This window comes from Strongylocentrotus purpuratus, unplaced genomic scaffold, assembly GCF_000002235.5.
Source record: "Strongylocentrotus purpuratus isolate Spur 01 unplaced genomic scaffold, Spur_5.0 spur5_scaffold_18, whole genome shotgun sequence".
Lineage (NCBI taxonomy): Eukaryota > Metazoa > Echinodermata > Echinoidea > Camarodonta > Strongylocentrotidae > Strongylocentrotus > Strongylocentrotus purpuratus.
This window is the reverse complement of record NW_022145603.1, coordinates 1,732,028-1,757,182: the sequence shown is the minus strand read 5'-3', so window position 1 is coordinate 1,757,182 and position 25,155 is coordinate 1,732,028. Positions and strand designations below refer to the sequence as shown.

At 36.9% G+C, this 25,155-nt stretch overlaps 2 protein-coding genes across 4 annotated transcripts in view; both read left to right on the top strand.

Moving 5' to 3' along the window:
* The first annotated feature begins 5,309 nt into the window (after positions 1-5,309).
* On the top strand, positions 5,310-14,237 carry LOC115925460 (mucin-4-like). The gene is made up of 5 exons (XM_030989345.1): positions 5,310-5,466; positions 6,099-6,263; positions 12,076-12,243; positions 13,339-13,563; positions 13,995-14,237. The coding sequence occupies exons 2-5, from the start codon at positions 6,114-6,116 to the stop codon at positions 14,235-14,237; spliced, it is 786 nt and encodes a 261-aa protein (XP_030845205.1). The 5' UTR covers positions 5,310-5,466; positions 6,099-6,113.
* A 1,165-nt stretch (positions 14,238-15,402) lies between these two features.
* The window catches only part of LOC105443780 (fibrillin-1), a 70,300-nt gene continuing 60,547 nt past the window's right edge, over positions 15,403-25,155 (top strand). For all 3 annotated transcript variants that reach the window (XM_030989027.1, XM_030989028.1, XM_030989024.1), the window contains exons 1-2: positions 15,403-15,570; positions 17,288-17,410. In XM_030989027.1, the coding sequence (XP_030844887.1) occupies positions 17,311-17,410 (100 nt within the window). In that variant the 5' untranslated portion in view covers positions 15,403-15,570; positions 17,288-17,310. The remainder of the gene's footprint in view (positions 15,571-17,287; positions 17,411-25,155) is intronic.

Genomic DNA, 25,155 nt, shown 5'->3' with positions numbered 1-25,155 from the left:
ATCTTTCAAATATATTAACCACTTTTGAAATGACTATTTGTATTAGAGTATCGACTTATAATTACAAATTGTCTTAAGTTTATTTTTATTCTTGCTTAAGAAGTATTCTAACAAATACTTATCCGTCTTACTGGCTGATAAGACGATCATTGAACATTGTACTTTTGTCATTTATGCATTTACTAATTTCAACGTGAAAAGTGAATTGAACGATTGGGGATATTTTTCTCTCCTCCTTGTAGTTGTCTGTGTTGATGCCACGGCCCCATGCGTGAACGGAGGGAGCTGTGCGGACGAGGAATGTACATGTGTATCGCCTTTTACTGGACCTCTATGCAGTGACGGTAAGATCTTTTAAATATATTCACCACTTTTAAAATGACTTTTTGTATTAGAGTATCGACTAATAATTACAAATTGTCTCAAGTTTATTTTTACTCTTGCTTAAAGAGTATTCTAACAAAGACTTATCCGTCTTACTGGCTTATAAGACGATCATTGAACATTTTACTTTTATCATTCATGCATTTCTAATTTCAACGTGAAAAGTGAATGGAACTATTGGGGATATTTTTCTCTCCTCCTTGTAGTTGTCTGTGTTGATGCCACGGCCCCATGTGTGAACGGAGGGAGCTGTGTGGACGAGGAATGTACATGTGTATCGCCTTTTACTGGACTTCTCTGCAGTGACAGTAAGATCTTTTGAATACATGTACCACTTTTGAAATGACTATTTGTATTAGAGTATCGACAAATAATTACAAATTGTCTGTGATCTCACTATTACACTGAGATAATAAGGTGAAATACACCTCCACAAATGTAAAATTTTCTAAACAAGGTTTACAAATGATTATATTAAATGACCAACATATGTGACTTAAATATAAAATTAACATAATTCAATGACTAAGGTAGATCATCCTCAAATTTGACTTTATTTTATTTTAACTCTTGCTTGAGGAGTATTCTAACAAAGGGTTATCCGTCTTACTGGCTGATAAGATGAACATTGTACTTTTGTCATTCATGCATTTCGAATTTCAACGTGAAAAGTGAATGGAACGATTGGGTATTTTTTTTTCTCCTTGTAGTTGTCTGTGTTGATGCCACGGCCCCGTGTATCGCCTTATACTGGAGTATTCTAGCAAAGACCTATTCGTCTTATTGGCTGATAAGATGATTATTGAACATTGAATGTTTGTCATTCATGCATTTTGCATTTCCGCTTGAACAGTAAATGGAAAAAAAAAAAATCGTCATTAAATTTGAGGATATTTTCTTTTCTCCTTGTAGTTATCTGCTCTTCTGACAACATAAGCCCATGTGAGAACGGAGGTACCTGTGCAGACGCTACATGTACATGTGCATCAGGTTTTATTGGATCTCTGTGCAGTGACGGTAACATCTTTTAGGATTTCTACATTTCAATTTATAAGAATTCATTTACCACTTTTGAAATGTCTATTTGTACTTAAAGATAAAGGTGAGTTCCGGTAATGTGATTGCATTGTGAAAGAAAAGGTGTACTGTAGAATGGATCAGAAAAAGTTGATCATGTACGTAGCATGTAAATATTGGTGTGTACTGCAAGCTTCTGGAGTCTTCAAAATCATAATAAATTTGACCCAGTCTTGGTAAAGTAACAAGCACTGTACAAAGAAAGAAGTATATGGGAAATCTATGCTCATTACTCAGCCAGTATACATTTTCTTCCAAAATTGTTTGACACATGACATTTATTTGTAATTTTAAACATTCAGTTTAAGTTTCGTTTAATTCTGTGAGAATTTTTTTTTTTTTTAAACCAGAACTCTAGTTTATCTTTTAGAGTATTGAAAAATAATAACGAATTGCCTGTGTCTGTGATTTAACTACTACGCAAAGATAATTAGGTTACATTCACCTTAACTAATATAACCTATTCCTGCCAAGGTTTAGAAAAGAATACAAAATTAACTATTAACATATAAGACTTGGATAGAAATTTAACCAACTTCAATGACTAAGGTAGATCCTTAGTTTTTTCTTTTCTTTAGGTATTTCTTGCTTACTGAGTATCCTAACAAAGAGTTGTACGTCTGACTGGCTGATATGACAATGATTGAACTTTGTATGTTTGTCATTCATGCATTTCGCATTTCCACTTGAATAGTAAATGGAAAGATTCGTCATTAAATTTTTGGATATTTTCTCTCCTCTCTGTAGTTGACTGTTCTCTTGAACCATGTCTGAACGGAGGGAGCTGTAATACCGATGAATGTACATGTGCTGCAGGATTCAATGGAGCTTTGTGTAGTACAGGTATGAAGATCTATTGTAACGTACATTTAATAGGTGCTATAAATATTTTGTGATGTCAGCTTAGATTTTGCTTTCATGGAAATTCATGTAACGCACATTAGGTGTTATCAATATGTTGTGATACATACAATTAGATTTTGCTTTTAAGGGAATTCATGTTTACTAAAAAAAAGATTTTGGCCATGCTATGCTCATATCGTGACTTTAACCTCTTAATACATTTTGAGATCGTCATTGTAAGTTACCACTCACCCCTTGGAGATTTCAATAATTTCTAATCTAACAATCTCAAGTACACCATTTTTAAATTCCAAGTTTTTAGAAAGATTCTGTTGAGAATGATGAATGTAAAATGTGTTGATGATTTAAGGACAGTTTCTCTCCTCTTTAGTTGACTGTTCTGGTGCAAACCCATTTTTGAACGGTTGGAGCTGTGATACCCATGCATGTACTATGAAAGAGTGCATAGAGAAACAAATAATTGTTGCCAATATAAGAGGGAAAGCTGATTCATGCAGCCTTTAGCAAATTCTTGACTGCCATGGATAAATTTGTTTTTACTTTTCCTAGATATTAACGAATGCTCTTTGAATGATCCATTGCCTGGCCCCTGCGATCCTGTAAATGGAGCGTGTTTGAACTCCGTCGGCTCTTACAGCTGTTTATGTAACTCTGGGTATAAATTAAGCAATGATGGCATTAATTGCAATGGTAAGTAATGTCAAATTAGTGTCGCCTTTTAGTGACAACTTTCCAAATCGTTTGATCCAGAATGCTTTGAATTACAAGTTTTTCATGTTCATTAAGTCCGAAAGACACTAGAAAATTGAAATCCACTTCTGTCACAATATGTTAAACTTAGCCATTGATAAGTATGACTTTAATCTGAATAGACATTTAACCTTCTAAATAGCAATGGAGAGTGAAATTTATTATCACTATTTTCATGTACAAATTTATAATCTCTATTCATTTTTCGTAGCTTTTATTCACACTTTCATTTGACATCCACTTTCACCTTCTAACGCTATGAAAGAGTGGAGATACAAATTATTATTGCCAATTGAAGAGGAAAAGCTGATACATCTAGACCTCTAAAAAAAACTCTTGACTGTTATGGGTGAAGAAGGGCAGAGAAAGCCAAATGATAAATCGGAAAGGCTTGGGGCTAGAAGCGAAAATGATCGAGCCAGGATTTTGCCACAAGGTTTCGCGAAGCTGTCGTGGGAAAGTGTTAGCAGTAAGACTTGAAACAAAGCAAACGCCCTAAATTCAATATAGGAAATGAACGAAATTATTCTTGACTTATCGCGATGAAAAGAAAAAGCCTGTAATCATATTCAGCCAATGACTATGATTTTGACATATTATATTATTATATCTGGAATAGGATCATCTTCGTATAGCAATATTGTTACCATTTTGATAGCAAGGCCAAACAAAATTGACCTCTGTGTTTGGGGAGCTATAACCCCTAATTTAATTATATCGCGATCGTCTTCCTACTGCGATACTTATTATCAATAGGCTCGAGCATTGTATCTGTAGTGGTTCTTGCGAAATCGCGATAAAAATACCTTAAATGTCATATGTTGGCCTCTGTGAAATTTTACGTATGACATTTTCACAAAAATATCGATCAGATTTTCTTCCTATGGTGATACATAATATCATCAAGTTTTAAGTTCATATGTCAAGTGGTTCTTGGATATCACGATAACGAAAAAGGGGGACCGAGGGATGGACGAACAGACATTATAGTACGGAGTGATCGCCAGCCGAACAACCCGAAAACATAATGCCTCTGGCACCCGTACCGCGGCTAGGCGGAGTCATACATATCACACATTCGCTCGTGTAATTAAAACTGATGTATCATAGTAGATGCACTTTCTGAAACCATTCCAATGTATTGTTTTGAAGAAAAAAATCAATAATGCTCGAATTAAAACATCAGGACTCGTTTATCTATCGCTTATTGTCTTTGGTCAGATCATTTATAATTACTTCAATACACCCGTTCACAGTTAAGGCCGCCAATTTAGTTTGCGAGTAAACATTACATCATCAATGTTTTCAGACCCAAATTTATTGTTGCGCCAGGTACTGTCTGTGCTGCGCACTCACATCTTTTAGACACATGCGCCTTGCATGCTGCATATAATAAAAGTTACTCGCAATATTTACTTGCAATTTAAAATGGCGCCAATGTCGGACCGTGAAAGGGTTTATTGTATGTGTTTACCTACAAAAATAGTCTCTCTTTGTGCGCACTTACCTACTAAACATGAAAATCATTTGCCATCAACAATAGTGTAGATCAATCTCCGATTTCTAGTTGAAACAAAATAATGTTTTCGTTGCACATATCAAATATTGCTTTTCTAATTTCTTCATTATTGGATTTGTGTTGTGGCTGCAGTATAGATTGACAGTTTTGCATGATACATGGGATGAATAGAGCCAGGTCATGTCAATTATCGTATTGCCTGTTATTGCCTGTATACATCGATTTCCATGCCTCCTCTACAAAGTAGCCGAAGGCATTATACATTCTCGTGGTGTCCGTCCGTCCGTCTGTACGAAGCGTACTCGAGAACTGATTGATGGATCGATTCCCGCCAAACTTAAGTCATGTAGGCCTATGTATCTTGCAAAGACAATGAGATGTTGGGGTCACGAGGTCAGACGTCAAAGGTCAGAGTTCACAGAGCTCATTATGTATGCAAAAATAGCTCGTGATCGCGTTCTCAAGAACCGATTTGATGGATTACCGCCAAACATGGGTCATGTATTTGATTATATTTTAGGGTCATGAGGTCAAAGATCAAAGGGTCATAATATGCATATAAAAAATAGCTTGTAATCGCGATATTCTGAGAACATTGTTAATGGATTACCATCAAACTTGAATTTTAAAAATTGGTTCTGTTTGGTTTATACAATCGCTATATAGCAGAGGCATCATTTTCGACTGCGAAGTTTTTTTTCAATTTTTCCTTAATTGTTTTTATTTTCATTTTCATAGAGATAATATACTTGGATTATGGAGCAGACATTGATGAACAGATTACTTTCCAATCTGACGTACTGGCTTGGGGGTGCGTTGACGTCAAGTCATGTATTCCGATCGGCGACGGGCATCTATACACAACGATACGGGTGGGTTTATTGTTATTAATTTTATTATCATTATCATTATTATTACTATTACTATTATTAGTATTATTATTAGTTCTAGTACTACTAGTTGTATTGATGATTTGGTTTATCAGTCCCTGGTAATTAATGAAAATGGCAGTGACCCCCGGATCTCTCCTCCCTGTAAAACCGTAGGTCTATGGTAAAACTGATTGGGATAAGCAGATGGACAACTACACAGGGGTTTTCCCTACTTGTTTACGAATAGTGCGGTGTTATTTAAAGGGTGACTGAATTACCCATTCATATCGATTTTTGTTGATCTATGATAATGTATACTGTATATCACATATCTTTTTACTTTTTGATGTACATTTTATCTTGGGTTTTATATTATTTGGGGGGAGCCACACAGGAAATGTGTTACAAAGAACTTATATTGATTGATTATTTTGTTCAGGTAAACCATTCATCCAATGTGATTTGGAAACTGTGCCCGTGAACTTTGTCTCGGGGCACAGTACAGCTTTTGAGATCGCCTGGGGAAATATTTTTAACCATGTCCCTAAAAGCATTTTGTGTAATCTAACATTATCCATGATTGCTCAGAATCCTGAACCAAATATCTTTTTGATTATCCTATGTACATGTAGTTCACATCTACTGGCATGATCGAGTTCTCCAACGACAAATGTTCGATAGACAAGTCTATGACTCAGTACACAAACCCACGTCTCTTCACTGGTGGAGAGGCGTCAATTGCTGTCCTAGGAGCTGCAGTGGACCTCAGCATTGGTGATCCCAAAATATTTTATCAGGTATGATTTGAGTAAATATTGAAGAATACATGTACCAATAACCTTACCAAATAATTGTGAATAGATTTAATGTATAAAGTCCACCTCCAAAACTATACCGTGCTCAAAAACTTCGTTCCGCCCCTATCTGCCAACTCAACTGCTCATATGACCACTTTAGTAATAGTGCAGTCTGTTACCCACTAAATGTACATGTACTGGATGTTTAGTAATGCATGTGCATTTGGTTGGTAACAGACTGCGATGTATACTGGATGTATACTAGAACAACAGCAGGTTGGAGAAGGAAAGAGAGCTGGCCAAAAAATTGACAGAAATGAACCCCATAGAGAAACTATGGTCTATTATGAAAGAAAAAGTATTTGAAACTCAATACTGCAAAACAATAATTCAACTTAACCCTAATAAGGCCGGGCTATTTGAGGTCTTAGTATGGCCGGGGGGGGGGGGGCATATGGAAACGTTGTATCATCCGCTCAATCTGACTTGCGTGCATAGAACAAATAAGCATTTTTCCATGAAAAAGTGAAGTTTTCTAAAATGTGCGTTTCTTTCCAGCATTGGGGCGCCCGGAAGTCACTCGGGTAACATTTCATAAAGTATAATATAAAAAGACCATATGCAAATGTTCTGTACTTTTGTGGGAAAAAACACATTTATCCAGCACAATGTCGTCTCTTTTTGCGTTGGAGAAGAGCAAATAGCGAGTTTCAATCACACTTTGGCCGCTCCCGCAAGCTCTCACTCGTTTCACTGTGGTCAAGAGACTTTGGGGCAAGCGGTTAATGAAAATACTAATCGTTAGCTTTCTTCTGGTATCAAACTTATTTTGATTGATTGTATAATTTTTTCGGAATAAAGGAAACAAAAAGGCTCGACCAATAACTTATCAGCGTCTGAATTGACATTTTGACCTTGAATTCCCTGATGCAAGCGCACTAATGACGTCATTTTCGCTAAATCGGTGTCTTTTATCGTAAAATGCGACACTTTCACAATGTTTATACATCTTTTTTTAATTATTAGTAAGATATAACATATTTTGTCTGATATCACTGAAGTTTTGGGTTTTGTTTAATGAGTAATTTTAAAATAAGACCCATTTTACTGTTTTAATTTACTGGATCGTACCATTAAAGTCGCAGGGTAGAAAGATGCATTTTCCAACCGCGCCAAATTTAATTAACGTTCCGACATTCTGTTAAATGGGTTCGTGTTGTTAAGAATCCACTGCTTTCTGCTCCAACAAACGTCCACATGCGGAGTCGTTTATCAACTAAATTATTCAAATTTATGGATGCTTCCTAGCTCCCCAGGTGTTTGTGTTGCTGTTGAAGCATTTCATTCACCTACTATCATGCTTTGTACTCCAATTGCCAGAACGCAAATTTCATTTTGGATTTATAGTTTCATCGTATTCAAATGTATGAATGCTTCCTCCCCAGGTGTTTGTGGTGTTTATGCATTTCATTCACCTGTTATTATTCTTTGTACTCCAATTGTTAGAATACAAAATGCATTTTGGTTTTATTGTTCCATGCAATGAGTAAGTCAATAAAAGAGTATGTTCTGCACAATAAAAACAATGTGTGTCCCTATTGTACAATGTAATGTGTCCCCTCATTTTGTAATAGTTAATTTACCCATTCACATAATGGAACTACCTGCCCGATGAAGCCAGTGGCCTATGACCCCTGAGCACTCAACACCGTGTGGGAGTCAGTTCGTGATCAAATTCTTTTATGAGACAAATACAAGCAAACGTTTCCGTATGACCCCCCCTCCTCAAGATCTCGGCCGCGAAGCGGCGATCGCCGCAAAAAATTGCACGCATGTCAAGTGAAGTGTGTAAAATAATATGATAATTTTAATTTTTTGAAAAATTCACTCATTTGCATATTTATGGTAATTTATGCAAATAAAGTCATAAAACATTTTTACCCATAAATCATATATTATTCATAATTAGGCATTCTTTTTGACTACATATATTCATTAGACCGTTCTGAATAATAATACAACAAAAACAATTGGAAGAGCCAGCTTATTCCATATGTAATCCCTTGTTTTGATAATTTCTTATGTATTTCATTGTTTTTTTAACTTTTGTATTTCACTTTTTTTGTTGTTTTATTTCATTTCTTACTACAATTCAACTATTTTGACACGCAAAACAACCACCTAAACTTTAAACAAGACCCCAAAACCCATGTTTGATCTGTTTTTAGGAAAAATGACTTTTCCTTATGTTTTGTTCACAAATCACGAAAATGAGCGATTTTCGGGCTTACATGCTAAGACAAAAGGTCACGTGACCTTGTAACCGTAAGTCCGATTTTCAAAAAAAATATTTTAAAAGTTGCGCAAGACTCGAAAAAAAAAGTCAGCGAGTGGCGGGGCGCCATCCATATGCGTTCTCGAGCAATCAGAAAAATCGTGGAGGGGTTAAAGAGGTTATTAGGGTTAAAGAGGGGGATCCGGCGAGCATAGAACAGCCTAGACATGAATAAGGACCTCCTTGCATCATTAGTGGACGATAACAGGACCAGGTGTGTTTCACAGGTGATCGACCACCAAGGAGAGATAAATTTTGAATAAATTGGGAAGTAACATCTCGAATAATGCTTAGAAACTTATTGAACACCGTATACATCTGGTAATCTATGGGCTAAAAGATAAGGAGGATAAACAAAATAAGGAATTACGCAAATCTGTTCACACGGAGCCCAAGTCGGATTCAGTTATGTCTTTCATTTTCAACATAACAGTAATTTTGTCAAGAAATCAGATATACATGTACAAGTCAACATTTAAAAATATGATACATTTAACATGGTTTAAAGTTATGAAATAGAAAGTATGCATAAATATCCAATATAATGTTTTTTAAAAGTTTTTTGAAGATAAACCTGTGGAAATGGAGGGATCCACTCAAAAGCACCGCTTTTAAAATGCGGATCCCTCAAAATAATGACAAACATAATTTGTGTAATATGTAAATATATTGACTTGAAAAAAATAAATATTTAAAGATTACCCAAAAAAGTGCAGAATAATAATACAATTATAAATCCGTAATTTAAAAAAAAACTTGTTACGAAACTAATACCATGGAAAGGTCAAGAGAGACAATAACGACTGACAGGCAGATAAGACCTAAATAATAATAATTTAAAAAAAGTATATATATATATATATATATAAGACAACAGAAAATAACGCAAGGAAAGAGAGAAATAGAAGATTAGAAAATGTTGCTGCATATGCGAAGATAAAAGAAAAAAAGAGGAGAGGTGGAGAAGAGAAGAAAGGAGGGTGAGAGAGAGCACACGATGTGCATAATGCAGTGGTAGTGACCATAATTATAGTAGGATACATACAGAGCGTAACAAAAGACGTGACGGGAAGGAAAGGAAAGGAAGACAAGAAATGATTATTAGAAGCGTTATTAAAAGTATTAGAAGCAATTTTAATTTCCTCTAAAATGCATTAAGAGAGGGGGCAAGTTGATGTCATAATAAAGAGAGTTCTAAAATTGGGGGGGGGGGGGGGGCTGTATAAATAAACTTGTTTTGAGCTAGAAGGGTTCTCAGCAAAAATAATTGAAAGTCATTACAATTCCGAGTCGTGTACTTATGAGAGGATTTATTTAGGGGAAATATATCATCAAAAAACGAAAGGAAGCATGTTGTTCTTATAAAAAAACATGAAATGGCATAAGTGAAAGAGATAAAGATCTTGAACTTTCAATATTATATTTGTAAAGAAAAGAGGATCCGTATGAGAGCGAAAATGAGAAAGGCAAATGATACGAAGAGCTTTCTTATGTTTAAAGTTAGGTGTGTATTGCCCCACATGAGGAGTCCATAATTTAAATATGGTAAGACCAAAGAGAAATGAAGGGAGATGAGTTTTTAATCTTTTCATGACACCAATATTATTTCACACATGTTGTCAATATGGTACTTCCAGGAGACTTTATTGTCGACTGTTACGCCCAACAATAAGTGTAAGAAACACTCTCCAACGGGACGTCATCGAATACAATGTTGCTTGGCAGTGAATCTATAATGTTACTGAACAACATATATTTATTTTTTGGGAGATTAAGTGAAAGTTTGTTTGCTCTATTGATCCATTGAAGAATCTTAATAGTTCTGAACTAACCGTTTGCATAAGAGTGTATGGATTGTTATGGGGGGAAAGAACAGATTCGTGTCGTCAGCAAAAAGTATAAACGATAAGATATGAGATGATCTGCATAAATACTTTATATATAAAATAAATAATAGTAAACAAATCGTCCCTATTTTCACGAAGTGACGGTAGTGAATGAAAATCACATACAATTTGCATGCGGATCTTCCTCACTACCGTCACTTCGTGAAAACAGGAACGAAATATACCATGCACTGTGAAGCTCTAGTTGAAATTATGGATCGAGGTGGCAGGAATCCATAATTTTAACTAGTGGCTTAAAATAGTGCATCATATATTTGTTTTATATTTTTCAAACCAACCTTCATAAAAATAATAATAATACAAATTATGTTAACTGTCACTGAAGTAGTGTAGAGTGCAGGGAGAGCAGCGCAGACGACAGTACCGCGACCGCGACCGATATCACATTGATCCTGATCGATCGCATATATATGACGTCATCCAAGGTAAAGTGCCATGGTATAGTTTGCCCTATACCATGGATGACGTCACGGTTACATCATATAGCAATGTTATGTTTAGTCACATGATGCTATGTTGATCAGGATTTCATTGATCAAAAATATAAAAAGGCGATGGTTGATAACTATCAGAATAGTAAAGATAATGATATTGATAATATATTGAAAGCTACAACAATGATTTAGTGTCACAATACTTATAACATTTCATTTATAATTATTGTTTTAAGATCGACATGCAACAATGTTTTCATAGTATGTATATGAATGTCTACTACGCATTTATCGTTTCTGCTATAACTTTTGATCCCAACGCAAGCATTTGATTGGCTACGAGCAACTTTTGTTCAAAGAGTTTGAATAAAATTACTAAACAGGTAATAGTTTCACGAAACTGAAATAAGGACAAGTTTAAAAACATCCCACTGAAACAAATTTATTTAGTTACTTCCAAATCGAGGGCAAAGTTTTGACTACAAAGTGGTACAACTACAACAATAATTGCAAAAGATTTCTGGAGATATTGCATTCTCGAAACTGATCTATGGCAGATCGGCATGCACTGCAACTAACACAAAAAGTCATTGGTTACAGACTTGCAAGGGGAGATGTGGTAACTGCAATTCTGATTTTGACTATCTGCATATCTAGCATCCTCTGTTTACCCAAGAAACTAATTGATCAACGGTTTCCAGTTGTAGTTGTCCAATCTTAATTTCTACATTCTCACCAGAACCCGTCTTTAGGTCTTGTTTGCTTTTCTCAGAATTTCTTTTCATGCCAAGATTTATTTCAGTCGTCGTGTATGGGGGAACTAAGGCAATATGGTGTTCCAGTAATCAAGTCGATGTCGTTGGCAAATTCTCAGATTGGTAACACATAATCCACCTTTGTTGGCCGATCCTTCAAAACTTCAAGAGATTAATTCTGTCATGATATGATCCAACAATATATTGAACATGGGTGGTAGGAAATCAATCACTAACCACATCTCCAGATAAGACTTTAGAGTGATTTTAAATATTTATCTATAATTTTCAACTATGATTTTCAATTGTAATGTATTGAATATTAAAGTTCTTTATTTCTATTCACATATATATATATATATATATAACTATTTGTTCTAGCTTCAAGATAAATATGACCTCTCAGATAACAACGGAGGATCCCTTCTTCAAGCCTTAAAGAGTAAACTAAACAGGACAGACTCGGAGTTGGGTGAAGCGAATCCAATAGCAGCGTTGAAGATCACCTGGGAAGCTATCCAGCCGCCTGGATCACAACCGGGACAGGAGGTAAGACTAGAAACCTGTACCACAGGAGTGTCACTTCCTATTGACTTTGTGTACGCATGATAGTTAGAGATTCTGAGAAAATACATGCTTGAATAATAAGTCAAATTCGTTTCACTCAAACATGGTTCCTGTGGTTTGCTACCAATCACGTTTATAAAAAATTCCAGAAGCATGTTGACCTATATCAATAATCACAGATTTGCATTCAGTTTTCCCTATAGTTTAAGTGAGTCATCCACTGGGCGAGGTCTTGGTGTTGGTCTTTTCCTGTCCCATATTATAGAGGTTGAACAGGTTGACCGTTTGTAAGAGTGATAAAGAGCAATTATCAAACCAGCTTCTGGCCGGGACGTCGAGCCTCGCGCGCTCTCTCTCTCTCTCTGCATTCGTAACCCGGTCCACCAGTCTTTTCATGACGTCACTGACGAAATAATACTCTCTCTCCTAATTGTCTCTACTTCTCTCCCAACCGTATCAGATAATCATCTATGAGACAAAACCAAACGGAATATTGCTCCCACACTTTCTTTTTCGTTTCTATATCCTTTCAAACCAAATAGTCTATTTCAGGACTACGTACCCAGCCACACGATGTAACAACAAACTTATTGAATGTTATTGTTCTTCTTTATCAGAACTCCTACCTCTCTTTAATCATTTTTAACGCAGTAAATGACTTTCTCTTTTGCTAAAATGCTCAAGGTTTAATCTGATTTTCCTTAGGATAAACTATGTCTGGTGAATACATCGATTACCCTGCTGTAGTTAAGATATATTTCGCAGTTCAAGTCCCTCTCCATTAATAATTTCCTTTGGCAATACATTTATCTGCATTTGTCACTCTCCATCCAGGTTTAGTAAATAGGTACCTGGTAGGAATTTATTGTTGAATGCTTTTAGCGCCTGAGGGCAGCTAGACTGAAGCCAGGGTAATCACTTTGTAGGCGCAATGAGCATCCCTAGGATAAATACTTACCCAATCGAAATGTAGCTTTTATCATTATTCACTTTTCAGGACTCCTCAATCCTCCCTCTCTCTCACACATGGTGCACCCGCAAGCCTACTGTATATTATCATTATTATTTATTACATAGACAAACACCTACCAGGCTGTGGTCTTCACCGACGGCAAACAGACAGGTGTAATGATGAACTACCAGGCAGGGGACCTTCAATGGCATACTAGTTTGAAAGAACTTCCAGCACGAGTGGGATACAGTAACATTGACGATGTAATGAATCTGTATGAAGATACTGATCAGGACACTAAATATAATAGTTATCGACGAGACTTGGTCACAGGAAATACGGGTCAGATGGTAAGCTGTTCTTATCTGTTTAGCACTTTCAGGACAAGGGTTTATTGAGGGCTAATTAATTGATTATATAATATGTTCTTCAATTGGAAGCAATGATATTTTATTTTAAGGCTACATTATAAATATGCTTTTTCTCTGATTGATACACTTTAAATGAATAACAAACCTGAGATGAATACGGAATACAAATTTGGTCACCTGTACCTTTGCAGAAATCACATGTGATCCAGTTAGTTAGGTCTGTGAAATATAGGAATGTCCATAATTATTATTATTACCCTTTTACAATATGCAGATTAACATAAAATATGTTTCACAATATTATATTTCGTGCTAAGTGGTGATGTCAAGTCATATCTTACATGGAGTATAGTTTGTGTATTAATGATCAGTTTACTTTAAACTTGTTGTTGTGACATTTGTATACTCAGGGCAGCTACATTTATCGCCTAGACCTCAATGGTGCCGATTTTGTCAACCCATGTGTTGAGTGTCTGAAGTGGTATGAGAATGACCTCAGGGTGACCTACACCTATTCCGATGCATCTGTGTGCCCTTGTTCAAGGAGACAAGCTAGAAGAGACGTAAACTTCAGAAGATGTACTTTTCCAAGGGGCAACGATCCTGATTTCAGTAGTGCTAGTTATAGTAAGTTCGAAAATATCCCAAGATGACTGATGTTTGCTATAAATATTGCCTCTTTGACTTCAAACATAAACAGCAATTGCTGCCTAGCATCAGGGGCGTACGCAGGATTTTTTCAAGGGGGGGGTTTTAAAATATTTTGCTCCCGAAAATTTGAAAATCGCGCCGGCCGAAAAGTCGCTCAGGGGGGGGGGGGGGGGGGGGGGGGGGGGGGGGGGGGGGGGGGGGGGGGGGGGGGGGGGGGGGTAAGCGGACACTTTTTTTTTTTTTTTGGTCTCTAAATTTCAAAATTTGACATTTTTTTCGTTGGGGGGGGGGGGGTAAGGTCACCTTATTTAGGTTAGCCGTGGGTATAATTTTTTTTTTTTTTTTTTTTTTTTTTTTTATAATAAAAAAAAAAGGTTTTTTTAGGGGGTTTACATACATTAAAATACCAAAGGGGGGGGGGGGGGGGGTTTGAATCCCCAAAAACCCCCCCCCCCTGCGTACGCCCCTGCCTAGCATGATGAATTATTGTTTGCAACTTTTAAACCCCCAAAATTATATATCATTAAAATTAGTGTGTATATTAGGCCTATGTTGTTGAAATCGACATTCAATTCAATAATAATTAATATGTTAAAGTCGTGCTGTGAGAGAACTGTTTTTTATAAATTTTCATTCAGCTTTATATAAAAACATGTAGCTATAATATTGATACATGACATATATATTAAAACTTAACTTTTCCTTATTTTTCCGAAAGAGGAAATTATTTCAGTTTTTCATGTAAATGTTACTGCTCACAGAGATTAACATTAGGATTCAATTATAATGATTTTAAAGTTCTTTAAAAGGAAAATTTAACAAACTGTTTCGATGTGATAACAGAAATTTAAAATCATTATTAGAACCATCCTGATGAAACTCTTTCATGATATCATTATAGTTATTGTAAAAAACATACAAGTTTCATTATTTATTTAAACGTTTGGGTTCATCTCAATGTACATGTACGTGGCTTTAGCCTTATTACTTGTACATCTTATCGACCCCCTTCCTAACCTATTCCCCGACACCTCCCAACCCCCAATCCCTCCCAACCCCCAATCCCTCCTAACCCCTTCCCCACACCCTACCCCTCCCATATTCCCTTCTCCACATTCTGCCCCCTCCATTACCCATTCCCAACCCCCTTCGCCCGCTTAGATTCAGTGCAATGCTTCCAGTCAACCACGGATGGTGATGAGGGTTTCCGCTGTACCTATATTAGTGGTGCTCTAGTCACAGACTACCAGAACCTATGGGAATCCAGCAATTTCCATGCACTCTTACTTCCCAGATCTCGAAGAAGATATGACGATCCATATGATGAATGGAAAAGTAAGTTTCATTTATATGTTTGGAAATATCAGCCCGTAGAAAATGTAAAGTTGTTAAAAATCCCCACTTTCATCAAAACGCTGGGATATAGTCGTCAAGCACTAGAGATCTGATCAGTCAGTGATCAGTCGTCAATCGATATTAGGTACTCACATATGTTTAAGACATATGGGGATATGTCGCTCTAATGATTTAGTTTTTTCAATAAAGAATCTCTAAACATGGATTCCGTTTTTAATAAAAATGTAGCTTGACATGGGTCCGTTGTTCCAAAATTGTCAGTGTTTGCAGGTAAAAAATTGACCTAAATTTCGAGAAAAATCATTACAAATTTGTATTTTTTTCTACCAAAATGACTAATGAAAATGGATACGGGTTTTGAGCTTGAGAGTCACACCCCCGTCCAAACAAAATCTGAGTACCCTCGCCCCCTCCATTCACTCTCTCTCTCTCTCTCTCTCTACATAGTACATTATACATGTCACTCCTATATTCATATTATATGTATATACCGGTATATATAGGTATGTGATAATCTAAATAAATGAATCACATGTGGCTGCCTTTCACCAATCATTTGGTTAACATAATAATTGAGCTGATATGAGAAGCTCAATACATTGTAGTGCTAAGCATATTAACTTTCATGTATATATGTATTCTACATTATATTCAATATTATACTGTTTGTGCCTCACATTAGCAAACAGTAAATACCAATCACCTTAAAGATAATGTGTGTCTAGCTACAATGTATAAAATCAAACCTAAAAAAAACACATCACCTGCATGCTATGGGCTAACAAAAAAGAAGTACAGTCAAGTGCATGAAGAAACTAAGAATAAAGCTTCTGACTATAGCTTTAGTCAGACTTGGGTTCAAGGTAATTGCGGGACGTGAATTTGTCACAGATTAGCTAGTGACGGTCGACTAAATACGGCTATATACTTACTTACTTGGGTATACTTGGGTGTAGAGACTGGAAGCTTCGCTTATTTGTCCCTCTTTACTGTTGCATCCCGTCTCAAGTATGGTTCACACTTTATTGGATTGTTTCTCCAATACCTTTCTAGGGATGACTTGAATTGGTTAATGGTGGTAGCATTGACTACTTCCTTAGGCAGGGCATTCCAATTGTTTACACTCCTTATTGAGAAACTATACTGCCTAAGTCTTGTGTTAAAACGTTGTTTAACAATCTTGAAATCATGTCCTCTTGTTATTGATCCAGTGGCAAGTTGGAAGAATACAACGAATATACCACCACCTCATAATTATTCATGCTCTCAGTAATTAACCATTCTTCTCCAATAACCAAATGTTAGTACTGGTGTCTGATGATGTAATACAATTGTGATTTTAGATTCGGGTAAGGGTTCGGGTTACATTTGGGGTAAAAGATTTAGGGTTGAGGTTCAGCGTTAGGATTAAGAGTGGGTATGTGAACAAGCAATTAAAGACGATTCTATACGAGCAACTCAATTGCTCTACATCCTACTATATAAACAAAATAGCTTTTTATGCAGGTGCGTCGATGTTGAAGGTTGTGTCAATCTCTATTTTATACAGTAATATTTGAAACCCATATTTTGAATAAACATGTATATCATCAACACAAGGATTTACTGACACACATAAGAACACATTTTTGATGATAAGTACACTGTAAAGGACTGCTTAATAATAAATTATCCTGAAATCTATTCAATGTTTTAGGTGAGGACGTTGTACCTAGACAAATGTGCTGTGAAAGGGCTATTCTGAGTGAGGGATATTGTGATCTTTATGAGGAGCGTCGCCCACAGGCAAGCTGTGACGGATACAACCCTCCCAATGGTGGTAAGTTCTTTGTCTATTAAGACAATCATAATTAACCCATATAGCAGTTCATTATTTCTGTTTGGAAATTTTTGAAAAATATATTCTGATTCAGATTGCTTTTTGTAAATCAAGTATGGAATTACGTACACATTAAACATGAGCAGAAATAGAAAATGCACAGCAAATTTTGAGTCAATTTCCAAAGCAGTATAATACATTGTATTGCTCATAGAAAGAAAAAAAAAATTAATTGTACATGATCATTAAAGTGTTGAAATGTCAGTGATGAATACAACGAAATAGCCTTTTAATAAAGACCGCTTTTGGTAAATATCTCCTTCTATTTTTTTATTTTTTTTTTTTACTGATGTTCATGAATTGGTTTCACTGTATAAATTTGTCTTTTAGTGGAGTATATAGGCCTATCCTTACTGTCATGCTGCCATCTGGGGGCAAAACAGAATTACTATCCATCCAATTTACCTATACTGTCATGCTGCCATAGCGCCATCTAGGGGCAAAACAATACCGTCAACAATACACGAGCTTTAGTGGAGTCATGAATATTCATTAGTCCCTACGTCACAGACGTGCGGCGTGCGTAGTGTGTCATATACACATGTACTAGTACACGAGTACGTTTGTAAGTATTAGTACATGTACGTTGCTCCGGAATGAAGAGAATCGCCATAGAGGACGAATTACTCCGTGAAGCCAAGTACGAACAGAGAATTGAAAGCAACTACACTCCCTAATCTAGCTAGTTTTGTAATAACAAATAGGTATTTTTTTCATAATATTTTACTCTTTCGTGGCTTCATACTAAGGAACTTTCTAAAAGATGATTTGTAGAAAAAAGAAAACTGAAGAAAAGAAAACATGTGCACCCAGCAGTTCAATGCAGTTCCTACCTACCTAGGCCTACCTAAACCCACTTACAAAATATTACTTGCATGTTGCTTAAATAGTTGACAGCCACAATATTTAGTAAAATAATAGGCGTTTCATGTATTTTAATACTGGTAAGTTGCTCGATATGATTTGATTCGATATATATCTCATTAATAAAACCATCTAAAGGCTATAAGTCTCAAACATATCTTAAACCGAGTGCCAACAGCATTAAACCATGCCCCCAAATTTAGTGATTATTTTTTATATCGAAATACCGAGGTTTCACTGGTTTATTTAGCAACATGAAAATTGTAATACTATAATGTTCGAGTACATCACTTTGTATATGATTTGATCCAAGATATATGTCATTAATGAAACCACGCAAAGGCATTCTAGTCTCAAACAAACCATCACGATTAAACCGAGGGCCAACACCATTAACCATGCGCCAAATTTAGTAATCTTCTTTTGTGTATCGAAAGACCGAGGTTTCACGGGTTTATTTAGGAAAATGGAAATTTAATACTAGTAAAATGCTTGATAACATCGGTCAGTATATGATTTGATCCGAGATATATATCTCATAAATGAAACCATCTAAAGGCTATAGTCTCAAACAAACCAACACCATTAAACCGAGTGCCAACACCATTAAACCATGCGCCAAATTTAGTAATCTTTTACGTATCGAAAGACCGAGGTTTTCCGGGTTTATTTAGGGAATTGGAAATATGATACTATAATGTTCGATTACATCACTCTGTATATGATTTGATCCGAGATATATCTCATTAATGAAACCATCTAAAGGCTATATAGTCTCAAACAAACCTGCACCATTTAACCGAGTACCAACATCATTAAACCATGTGCCGAATTTAGTAATCTTCTTTTGTGTATCAAAAGACCGAGATTTCCCGGGTTTATTTAGGAAAATGGAAATTTAATACTAGTAAAATGCTTGATAACATCGGTCAGTATATGATTTGATCAGAGATATATCTCATAAATGAAACCATCTTAAGGCTATATTCTCAAACAAACCAACACCATTAAACCGAGTGCCAACAACATTAAACCATGCGCCAAATTTAGTAATCTTCTTTGTGTATCGAAAGACCGAGGTTTTCCGGGTTTATTTGGGGAATTGGAAATATGATACTATAATGTTCGATTACATCACTCTGTATATGATTTGATCCGAGATATATCTCATTAATGAAACCATCTAAAGGCTATATAGTCTCAAACAAACCTGCACCATTTAACCGAGTGCCAACATCATTAAACCATGTGCCAAATTTAGTAATCTTCTTTTGTGTATCGAAAGACCGAGGTTTCCCGGGTTTATTTAGGGAATTGGAAATTTGATACTGGTAAGATGCTCGATAACATCACTAAGTCTGATTTGATTAGATATATATCTCATTAATGAAACCATGCAAAGGCATTCTGGTCTCAAACAAACCAACACCATTAAACCGAGTGCCAACACCATTAAACCATGTGCCAAATTTAGTAATCTTCTTTTGTGTGTCGACAGACCGAGGTTTCACGGGTTTATTTAGGAAAATGGAAATTTAATACTAGTAAAATGCTTGATATTAAACATCGGTCAGTATATGATTTGATCCGAGATATGTCTCATAAATGAAACCATCTAAAGGCTATATAGTCTCAAACAATCCATCACCATTAAACCGAGTGCCAACATCATTAAACCATGCGCCAAATGTTGTAATCTTCTTTTGTGTATCGAAAGACCGAGGTTTTCCGGGTTTATTTGGGGAATTGGAAATATGATACTATAATGTTCGATTACATCACTCTGTATATGATTTGATCCGAGATATATCTCATTAATGAAACCATCTAAAGGCTATATAGTCTCATACAAACCAACACCATTAAACCGAGTGCCAACACCATTAAACCATGTGCCAAATTTAGTAATCTTCTTTTGTGTATCAAAAGACCGAGATTTCCCGGGTTTATTTAGGAAAATGGAAATTTAATACTAGTAAAATGCTTGATAACATCGGTCAGTATATGATTTGATCCGAGATATATCTCATAAATGAAACCATCTAAAGGCTATAGTCTCAAACAAACCAACACCATTAAACCGAGTGCCAACAACATTAAACCATGCGCCAAATTTAGTAATCTTCTTTTGCGTATCGAAAGACCGAGGTTTTCCGGGTTTATTTAGGGAATTGGAAATATGATACTATAATTTTCGATTACATCACTCTGTATATGATTTGATCCGAGATATATCTCATTAATGAAACCATCTAAAGGCTATATAGTCTCAAACAAACCTGCACCATTTAACCGAGTGCCAACATCATTAAACCATGTGCCAAATTTAGTAATCTTCTTTTGTGTATCGAAAGACCGAGGTTTCCCGGGTTTATTTAGGGAATTGGAAATTTGATACTGGTAAGATGCTCGATAACATCACTAAGTCTGATTTGATTAGATATATATCTCATTAATGAAACCATGCAAAGGCATTCTGGGGAGTGTTTCACAAAGATCCTAAGTAGAACTTAACACTAAGTTGGACTTAAAAAGTATGGACAGCCATTGGAGCCTTAAAATGAAATATATTCATAAGCAAAAAATTGGAGTATTTTAGACTTTTCATCAATTCCACATCAAGAACATGAAATCTCCCATTATAATAGAAAATATGAATGATTTGAATCAACATTTTATGCCTTCTAAAAAAAATTTAAAAAAATATTTTCAAGGATGCTAATGGCTTCCCATAAATTTTAAGTCCAACTTAGAGTTAAGTTCAACTTAGGATCTTTGTGAAACACTCCCCTGGTCTCAAACAGACCAACACCATTAAACCAAGTGCCAACACCATTAAACCATGTGCCAAATTTAGTAATCTTCTTTTGTGTGTCGACAGACCGAGGTTTCACGGGTTTATTTAGGAAAATGGAAATTTAATACTAGTAAAATGCTTGATATTAAACATCGGTCAGTATATGATTTAATCCGAGATATGTCTCATAAATGAAACCATCTAAAGGCTATATAGTCTAAAACAAACCATCACCATTAAGCCGAGTGCCAACATCATTAAACCATGCGCCAAATGTTGTAATCTTCTTTTGTGTATCGAAAGACCGAGGTTTTCCGGGTTTATTTGGGGAATTGGAAATATGATACTATAATGTTTGATTACATCACTCTGTATATGATTTGATCCGAGATATATCTCATTAATGAAACCATCTAAAGGCTATATAGTCTCATCCAAACCAACACCATTAAACCGAGTGCCAACACCATTAAACCATGTGCCGAATTTAGTAATCTTCTTTTGTGTATCGACAAACCGAGGTTTCACGGGTTTATTTAGGAAAATGGAATATTTAATACTAGTAAAATGCTTGATATTAAAGATCGGTCAGTCTATGATTTGATCCGAGATAATGTCTCATAAATGAAACCATCTAAAGGCTATATAGTCCCAAACAAACCATCACCATTAAACCGAGTGCCAACACCATTAAACCATGCGCCAAATTTAGTAATCTTCTTTAAAAATTTGTGTATCGAAAGACCGAGGTTTCCGGGTTTATTTAGGGGATTGGAAATTTGATACTAGTAAGATGCTCGATAACATCACTAAGTCTGATTTGATTAAATATATATCTCATTAATGAATCCATCTAGAGGCTATATTAGTCTCAAACAAACCAACACCATTAAACCGAGTGCCAACACCATTAAACCATGCGCCAAATTTAGTAATCTTCTTTTGTCTATCGAAAGACCGAGGTTTCCCAGGTTTATTTAGGAAAATGGACATGAGGGTCGCTATTCATAATGCGGAATGAGAGTCTCTATTTATAATGGTCATTATCTTTCATAAAGATGTTGTATTGCCCTTTAGCCAAAAAATTGGGTCGGTTGGGTTTTTTTCCCCTCCCTCTTTGGGCTGATATTTCTCAGTTTTGTAATTATTTTTTATTTTGTATTCATTAAACATTTTTTTCTAAAAACATCCCACGGCTGTGGCGCTGATGCGGGGGGGGGGGGGGGGACGCCACGTGACCCCGAATATTTGTAGAAAACATTTATTGAAAACATTGAAAACGTACATTTCTGAACCAAAAAAGAAAAAGAAAAAAAGGCGTGCCCCAAATATGTACGTGAGCCATCATCCCAGTCCCCAGCCCCCCGCCCCTTAATCAGTCCGACCACGCTGCGCCATTCGGCCCACCCTCCACGCAGTATTCCCTTGGTACAATGTATTACCGACAATTCTCGTCCAATTAGTTCATAGATGGTGTAGCCTGTCTATGTTTCAAGGAGGGAGGGACAGTGGGGATGTGGCAGCGTTGCCATCAAGGGGCTGATCCAGGCTGATCCAGGGGAGCCGAGCGGGCCTTGCCCCCCCCCAAAAAAAAAAGAGAGAGAGAGAGAGAGAGAGAGAGAGAAGGAAAATAAGGGAAAGGGAAAGAGGAGAGAAAGTTTAAGAAAGAAGAGGCAAAATAAAAGTAAAGGAGGGAGAAGAAGGAGATAGGGGGCGAAAGAGTGTTACCTCCCCCTCCCCCCATTAAAAAAATTAGAAAAAAGGAAGCAAAGGGAAAGAACAAATGAAAGAAGAGAAAAAGGGAAGGATAAAAAGAGGAAGAAGGGGGATATCAGTTGCAATTTTTCCAGCCAACAAGTTGTGGATCGGGGGAGGGACCACAAGGCTGTTTCCTCTCCCCCCCCCCCCCGCCCTGTCAAAAAAAGAGAAGTGAGGTACAGGTAAAGAGGAGAGCTGAAAGGGCACAAAAATAAGGAAGAAGAAAAGAAAAGGGTGAAAAGAAGGGGAGATCAGTTGCGATTAAGCCAACAACGTGTGGATCGGCGGGGGGGGGGGGGGCAAAAGGCCCTTGCCCCCCCCAAGCAAACCCAAACGAGAGAGAAGGAATGTAAGGGGAAGGAAAAGAGGAGAGAAAGGGAAAGAAAAAAAAGAGAGAAAGAAGAAAGGTAGGGGAGATCAGTTGCGATTTTGTCCCGCCAACAAGGTGTAGATCGGGGGGGGGGGGGGGGGGGGGAGGGGCACTATAAATAAAACATGGTGTTTTTTCTAATTCGATACCGGTGATTTACAAATGTGTATAAATGACATACTTTTCCGAGAATTTTCCTCACTTTTTAGTAAATTATACTTTTTAAGGCATCCGTTTGTTGGAAAATGACAAATTCCTAAACTTAAAGTCAGGCAAGAAATATGATTATTTAGAGGCCTTAATAATAATAATAATAATAATAATAATAAAAACGTTACTTATAAAGCGCTTACCACCTTCATGTCAGAGCCCGCGAAATGGCGGGGCTCGGAGGCCTCGAGCTACCCCCACAATTTTTTTGAAAAAGTATATTAAAGAGAATATAGAAAGAAAGAAATAATAGTGTCCTGCGAGATTCACAAAATAATAAGGTATCAAAATATGCTCATCTGACCGTGATTAAATGCCTAAAACCCCTGAGCCTTCGAAGGCTCTGCCCCCTGAATTCCACCTAGGGCCCATAGGCGGGCCCTTGGATGCTCATCTTTCGGTAATTTAATGCCTAAAACCTCTGAGCTTCTGGGGGCTTCGCTCCCTGGACCCCACGCCAATAAGTAACCTGCCAGTGTCACAAATAAGGTATCAAAATATGTTCATCTGGCCGTAATTAAATGCCTAAAATCGCTGAGTTTCTGGGGCTCCGCCCCTCGACCTCACCAGGCTCCTTAATGCTTATCTGACCGGTATAAAATGTCTTAAACTCCTGAGCTTCTGGGAGCTCCGCCCCCTCGATCCCACGCTAATTAGGGTCATGCCAGTCTCACAAAAAAGGTATCAAAATATGCTCATCTGACAGTAATTAAACGCCTAAAACCCCTGAGCTTCCGGGAACTCTGCCCCTATAACGAATGGCCCTAAGGCGGGCCCCTGAATGCTTATATCTGACCGTATTTAAATGCCTAAAACCCCTGAGCTTCCGGGGGCTCTGCCCCTGGACCCCACCTTGGCCACTAAGCCGGGCCCCTAGATGCTCATCTGACCGTCATTACATGCCCATACCCCCTGAGCTTCCGGGGGATGCGCCCCTTCACCCCCGCCGGGGCTTTGCCCCTAGACCCATCACCAATTTACGCTACGTTCTACCTGATCGTAAATACTGATCGTAAAAAGACCCCCGACCACTTTGAAAAAACGTTTAGCGGGGCCGCATGTATGAGCCCGGATTTTTGTCTGCCCTCCAAACGTTTTTGCTCATTACACCACTGCTGGTCACCATTACGTTCCAATATTTGGCTCGCATAATTCCAAATTTTGGCCCCCCTTCTAAGAAATCCTGGATTCGCGCCTGGGCTGATCTATCATGTCCCTAATCCTCAGCAAAGGAAGGAAGCGACAGAGAGTGGAATTTGTTACCGTAAAGCATTATGCGAACGGTGGCGTTCCCTGTACTATTATGTCTTTCAAAAATATATTTTTCTATTTAGCTTATGATATTATATGGAGACATCTTAATGATCTAGCTAATATTTCCCCCGCTCCAGTGAGGAAAATCTTGCCCCTCCCCCTCCTTCGACTGAGAGTCAAACTTGTGAAAATTTGATTTGGTGACAAGACGATATATTTTACAAGAAAACCACTTCAGCCCCCCCCCCCCGAAAATAAATATATTTGTCCGACATCTGAATGTCCGAGTCGTCGGTTTAATGGGGCTGGTGTTGGTTTGTTTGAGATTTAATAGCCTTTAGATAGTTTCATTAATGAGATATATATTGATTCAAATCAGACTTAGTGATGTTATCGAGCATCTTACCAGTATCAAATTTCCAATTCCCTAAA